Source organism: Myotis brandtii, unplaced genomic scaffold (assembly GCF_000412655.1).
Source record: "Myotis brandtii unplaced genomic scaffold, ASM41265v1 scaffold111, whole genome shotgun sequence".
Taxonomy (NCBI): Eukaryota; Metazoa; Chordata; class Mammalia; order Chiroptera; family Vespertilionidae; genus Myotis; species Myotis brandtii.
The window spans coordinates 2377684-2384705 of NW_005353789.1; the positions used below are offsets into that span (position 1 = coordinate 2377684).

The 7022-nt window shown below is 39.1% G+C and overlaps 1 protein-coding gene across 3 annotated transcripts in view; it reads left to right on the forward strand.

Moving 5' to 3' along the window:
• PRKG2 (protein kinase, cGMP-dependent, type II) overlaps positions 1 to 7022 on the forward strand; it is a 124482-nt gene that overhangs the window by 31169 nt on the left and 86291 nt on the right. Inside the window, exons 1-2 of one of the 3 annotated variants that reach the window (XM_005857418.2) lie at positions 13 to 99; positions 418 to 559. The exons of 1 other annotated variant lie outside the window; for it this stretch is intronic. In XM_005857418.2, coding sequence (XP_005857480.1) covers positions 471 to 559 — 89 coding nt within the window. In that variant the 5' untranslated portion in view covers positions 13 to 99; positions 418 to 470. Of the gene's footprint in view, positions 1 to 12; positions 100 to 417; positions 568 to 7022 lie in introns of those variants that run through there. One more of the 3 variants, XM_005857416.2, reaches the window with a different exon arrangement.

Consider the following 7022-nt stretch of genomic DNA (forward strand, 5'->3'; position numbering starts at 1 on the left):
CGCCGTGCGCCTCTGTTCCCCGCCCAGCCGGTCTCGTGCCGGTGCTGTTTGCGTGTGGACGCGGGCAGGCGTTGCGTTCGCTCGGTGCGGCAGCCTTTGGTGAGCTTCTGGAGGCGGGGAGGGCTACTTCATTTTAAGCTGCTCGGCCAGGGGCGGATGGGAGAGCTCAGCCCCAGAGGGGGGTTCTCAGGTTCTCAGCGCCGTTAGCCCGGAGCAGCCCTGGAGTCTTGCTCTGGGCTGGGGGCTTGCGCTGCTGTCAGGGCGTGCGCTCCGGGCTCCGCTTCGTGGGGCTGTGGGTCGCTGCTGGAAGACAGGACTTGGGCAAGGACTTTGGGAGTCCTTGTAAACTTGTGTGGGTGTCCTGTGGCACTCCCAGCACCGTGAGGCGCGTTCACATCTCTTGCTCTGTATTTCCAGGTGATGAAGAAACAAGAGCAAACACATAAAAACAATACATCAGCCACTTGGGAATGAGAGAAGAAACAGCAAGGGGTTCGAGTTTGAGAAAAACTAGGGTGCATTTGAGAACAGAAAGAAACAACGCAGGCAGAATTAACAGGTAGAAAGGTCTGACAAATTCCTTGGTTTCCTTATTTTCATCTTGTCCCTGAAGTTCCCAGAGATTTTTTTTTTTAAATAAGAGAGCAACATACGCCTGCCCCTCCCCCACAGTTCCTTAGACATTATTGTCTCTTTGTTGCAAGTTTCTTCTTTGCAAGGTGATCATCCCACATACATACAGCATCTGTTGCCAGTCCTGCTGCTTAATGTTACACAGGAGGAGCTAACATCCTGGAGAGTTCTCGCTGGGGAATTGGAGGCCATCCTCTCCATAGGAACACTGTGCACCTAAGAATAAAAGACATAAAAAAGACAGTGCAAAGAGATCTTGCTCTTTTATGGGAAATACTCCACATCAGAGTTCTGAAGTCCTTACAAGTGAAGCTAATTCGCCTCAGAGTGAAGGCATTTGCTGCCTGATTATTGCCCAACTCTTTTGATCCGCATTGTCTGGCTTCCTTAGGCCAGTTATTTCCAACCCGTGTGCCGCAAGGGTATTCGAGGACATTTAAAAACATGCAGTATTTTTTTAAACAGTGTGTTTAGTCACGGGCACTTACCTCTTTTCCCTTAGATTGTAAAATATATATAAAAAAAGAACGGCCAACACAACAATAACCATCCCGGGTGAATGAATCACAATTATACTTATTTGTTTTTTAATCAGTAAAATATATAATACGTTTTTGGGTGTGCCTCGGAATTTTAGTAATTAGTTTATGCCTTGAGATGAAAAAGGTTGAGAATTGCCAATCTAGACCATTTTCCTATTAATTATCCCCTTTCCCCCTATGTTTTTATTTTCTCTATCATCACTGGTTCATTATTGTGGCCTTACAAATAACTCTCTTTTCCACTAACCGAAAAATCCCTACTCTGAGCACCGGCTCTTCCCATGGTCCTTTGTCCTAACTCTTTCACGAAGGCTAAATTCAGTGTTTTCCCCCTCTTATCTCAGTTTTTTTTATATGCCTGTGGGGTATGAACTGCAGCCTGCTCACCTCTTGAAAATGTTATCTTCATTGCCTCCATGATACTTCTTCCTAGCTCTCTTAATTGTACAATTATACTTTCTCCATCTTTGTTGTTTCTCCTCCTTGTCCTATTTATCTATAGATAACTGTCTAAGTATATGTACATAACAATAGAAGTGTTCCTTTCTTCTCTCCCATAGTGATCTCATTTTTGAATGGGACTTCAGTTCTTACCTCTGTGAAGAAATCTCTAGCCTTGCTTGACCTTTCTTCTTGGTTACTATCTGCTAGACATTTTCACCTTCCTGACTCAGAGACACTCAAACTCAACCTAGGAAGATTCATTACTTTTTCATAAAGCATGCTCATCCCCTGGACTTTGGTCCATGTCACAGTACCTAGCCCATAGGTTGTACTCTATTCATTTTTTCATGAATGAATGAGTTCATAGTACTACCTTCCTTCAAGCCTTGTTAGATCAAAACATTGAAATCTTTTTTGACTCCTCAGTGAATTACCACATTTAGATATTCTGCCCCTGCAGTATTCCTCCCACCATTTTCATTCTTTCCTATTAATCCCTCCAGATCCTCTCTCACTTTTACCAAAACAATAGATTTTTTCCCCCCTATCTGTAGTTTCTCTTTCAAACTTCATATAGACCTAGACACTCTTCCTCTCGTCATTGCCAATCTACTGGGCACTTTCATCTACTTCTTCAGTCTCTACTTCTGTATCAGTGACTGCTACGTATTTTCAGTTCCCCTCTTCTCATTTTCTAGTCCTTAATTTCTTACTGCCTACTGAACTCCTCAACCCTAAAATTTCCACAGGTCCCTCAAACTGAGGGTGTCCAAAATGAAACTCATCCTTTAAAATCTGCCCCTCATTTGAGTTAATTACATCACCTCTTACCCATTTGCCACAATGGAAACTTCCAAACCTTTATTGTTTCTTCTTATCACTACTCAGATTCTATAAGCTACAATCTCCTGACCTACATCTGTAAAATGGCACTTCTCCGTGTTTGCCTGTTTATCTGATACTGTATCACCAAAAAGTAGCTGAATAGAATGTCACCAAATTTGGCAGTGAGACTATAGGATATGTGGCTGTTATACAATTCACTGTGGACATTCTGCTGGGGGAAGGGACACTTCAAAAAGATAGTCAACCTCTGGAGTAGCTGGAACTGGTTCAATGAGAAGCTTGTATGACTGCCTAACAGGAGAATATTACTCTCCAAATTAGATGCTGTGGGTAGAGAAAACATGCAGTAGATTCAAACCTGAGTCCCAGGTCAGTGGTCGCAAGATCAGATAGACAGATGTTTGAATTGTGGCAGTGATAATGGAAGTGCGTTATTTCACATAAGGAAAACTCTGTGTGGTTTGCTTCAGGGAGGAGAAGCAGGGATTTATATAGTCAATGATAGCTAATTATTTTCTAAAAGAACTCTGGTGAAACAAAGTTAAGGATAACACCAAATACATGTTTCATATGTTCTTAGGAGACTATCTACCAAAGCCTGTATAATCACTCCTCTGCTTCCAGGCTACACTGCCCATATCGTGAAAAAGAATCTATTCTATTTTTCATGATTTATTGAAGGGAAGGAAATTTCAAAGTTATCTATAGCCGTAGCTTTTTAACAAATTTCTTATGACAATGTTTTTCTCTTCTGGCTCCCATGGAGATGATTCGTTTTTTCTTGAGTTCAAAAAGTTCAAGACATTAGAATAAGGTTGGAACTCTGTCTGGCCATAACCGGGTCCCATCACCTCCGACTTGGATTGGTGCAATAGCCTTTTACATTTTCTTCCTCTAAGCTCTTTTCACTCCATTTCATATTTGTTGCCAAGAAAGTTATTTTTCTAAAGGCCAAATCTGACCATATCACTTGAAATAAACTTGACCTACACTAAAATCCTCATACCATAACATGGGATATGATGAAGTTTTTCAGTATCTTTTTCAGCTTCATTTCTCTTCTCTCTCTAGTTCTCATGTATTTCAGCCTTTTCCTGACTATGCTATTAACTTCCTTGCATTCACTCCTTAGTACATTTTTTAAAAAATAATAGCCTTTAATTTTTAGAGCAGTTTTAAGTTTATAGAAAAATTAGGTAAAAAGTACAGAGAGTTCTCATATACTCTCCGTGTGCCGCCCTTTCCCCTATTCTTAACATCTTGTGTTAGTGTGGTACATTTGTTATGATCGGTGAACCAATATTGATACATTATTATTAACTAAAGTACATATTTTACAATAGGATTTATTCTTTATGTTGTATATTCTAAAGATTTGGACAAATGTCGAAGACATGTATCCACCATTGCCATATCAGACAGAATAGTGGCACTGCCCTATAATTGCCCTGTGCTCACTTATTCATTCCTTCCTCCCTCTCCCCAAGTTCTTGGTAACCACTCATCTTTTTACTGTCCCCAAGTTTTTTCATTCCCAGAATGTCATATAGTTGTAATCATACAGTATGTAGGTTTCTCAGGTTGACTTCTTTCACTTAGTAATAGTCATTTAAAGTTTGTCCATGTCTTTTTATGGCTTGATAGTTATGGCTTTGCATACTGAATAGTATTTACTTGTCTGGATCTACCAGTATATTTATCCATCTATACATTTGAAGGACATCTTGGTTGTTTCTAAGTTGTGGCAATGATGAAAAAGCTGCTATAAACATCCATGTACAGATTTTGGTGTGTTTTCGTATCAGTTGCATAAATACCAAAGAACATGATTGCTGGGTTGTATGATTATTTAACTTTGTGAGAAACTGCCAACTGTTTTCCCAAGTGGCTGTGTCATTTCACATTCCCACTAGCAATGGATGAGAATTCCTGCTGCTCCACATCCTCTCAATTGTTAGGTGTTGTCAGTGTTTTGGCCATCCTAATAGGTGTGTAGTGGTATCTCACTGTTGTTTTAATTTGAGATTATCTGATTACATATGATGTTGAGCATCTTTTCATATCTCTATTTACCACATATGTATCATCTATGGTGAGGTGTCTGTTTCTCTTTTTGCCCATTATTCAGCAGTTATTTGTTTCCTATGGGATTGGACAAATGTATAAAGACATGTATTCACCATGTTGAGTATTAAGAGTTCTGTGAATATTGTGGATACCAGTCCTTTATTTGATATATATTTTGCAAATACTTTCTTCAGTCTATGACTGTTGTTCCATTCTCTGAATAGAGTCTTTTGCAGAGGAAACATTTTTAATTTTAATTAAGTCCAACCTATTCATTTTTCATGGTCTGTGCCTTTGGTGTTTTATCTAAAAACATTATTAGCCCTAGCTGGTTTGGCTCAGTGGATAAAGCGTAGGCCTGTGGACTGAAGGGTCACGGATTTGATTCCAGTCAAGGGTATATGCCTGGTTGCAGGCTCAATCCCCAGTAGCGGGGGAGCCAATCAATGATTCTCTCTCATCATTGATGTTTCTCTCTCTTCCTCTCCCTTCCTCTCTGAATCAATAAAAATATATTTATAAAATAAAAAATAAATAAAAATAAAAACACCATTAAACCCAAGATCACTTAGATTTTCTTCTGCATTTTATAGTTTTGTGTTTTATATTTAGGTCTTTGATGCATTTTGAGCTAATTTTTATGAGAGATTTAAGGTCTGTGTCTAGACTCATTTTTTTTTTTTTTTTTTACATATAGGATGTCTAGTTGTTCCAAAACAACTTGTTAAAAGAACTATCTTTTCTCCATTGAATTGCCTTTGTTCCTGTGTCAAAAGTCAGTTGACTGCATTTGTTTGGGTCCGTTTTCAGGGCTATTTTGTACCATTGTTCTGTTTGTCTATTATTTCACTAATAGCACTGTTTTGATTATTGCAGCTTTATAGTAAGTCATGAAATCTGGTAGTACCAGCACTCTGACTTTGTTCTTTTATAATATTGTCTTAGCTTAGTACATATTTTTTAGCAATATGATTTTCTACTAAGATGAGTTATTTTGTGGATAAATAATGTTACAATAATAATAATAGTAATATTTAATATTTATTAAACACATACTATATGTCAAGCACTGTGCTAAATTTTTATCATGGTTTATCTAATTTAATCCTCTAACAGCTCTAAATAATACGCAACAATATTTTATCTATCTGCCTATCGATCAGTCTATGTGCTTATCTATCTCTTCTATTATTGACACTCAACTCCCAAATCATGCCCAAGGTCATATAAATATTAAGTGCAAGTGCTTGGATTGGGACTCTGGCTCTATAACCTTCGCCAGCACCATACCATGTCTCATATTTACAGATTTCCAAAATGTGTATGTGTGTATTTTTATATCAGACTCCAGATGGGTAGAGCGAGAAATAGATATTTTCTAGATCAAAGCCAAGATGTTGGTTTCTAGCTACTTTAGGACTGAGGAAAAACAGACAACAAACCCTGATTCCTCCCACATTGGCTGCCAGGTGTTAATCTGCCTGCAGGAACCTCACAAGAAAGTGTGGACGAAAGGGGCCACATGCTGACCTGGCAAGCTCAGGGGAGGCCTGCATGGCCATCTCGCATGTGGCCCCTTTCGTCCACAAAAGCGTTGCTTTTCCTGAGTCTTTTCTAGTTACCTTTTATACATGACATTTCCTAAATAGTAAATTAATGTCATAATAATGGATAATTTTGTATAGCTTTCCTCTTTTCTTGCTAAATGCCACTTCTCATTTTGTTCCTCTCTCCTGTCGCAGACTGCAGAATACTGCTTTCACAGTGAACCATGTCTTTTTGTGTTGCCTTCAAAGATAATTAGGTGGTTCCTTTAGGAATAAGGAGTGTACGGCAGTGTGTGTAAATAGTTAGAGGCCCCATGAGGGCATTACAAAGGAGTAGTCCCTGTGGTCCTGGAACCTGGGCTAGGCCATTCCTGAGGCTTTCTGGTCTCCATCTTTTGGTGGGCTTCCCTTAACAGAGAAGGTTTCTCGGGCTGTTTGTTTCAGAATGGCTTCTTTCTTTTTCTTTTTTTAGAGAATTTTATTTGGAATGAAAATATAGAGCCCATCCCAGTGACTTCTTTTCTTAATAGAAGATATAATTCAGGCAGAGTAAGATCCCCCAAGAGAATAATTTGCATTTTTAAAAACCTCTTGTCTGGAAGACCTCTAGTTTACTAGACTATTGTCCCACCCAGTGGTGATCTCCTCTGGGCATTTCCTCAAAGGAGACACTAGGTGCCTTGTCTCTTCACTTAGCAGAAGAGCTGCCTGGTGCTTATTACATGTCAGATATTACTCCTGATGCCTTACTAACATACTCCTCATAGTAACCCATACGAGATGGATATAACTATATTTATTTTCTAGATTAGAAAACCAAAAATTCTATCTAAGTAATTCAATAGAAGGTTGCATAGCTGGGGATGGCAAATTGTTTTTCTACCTTGGATAGCCACTCTCCATTGCTCATGTTAAGTCCTGGTCTTTATCTCCATGCTCATTT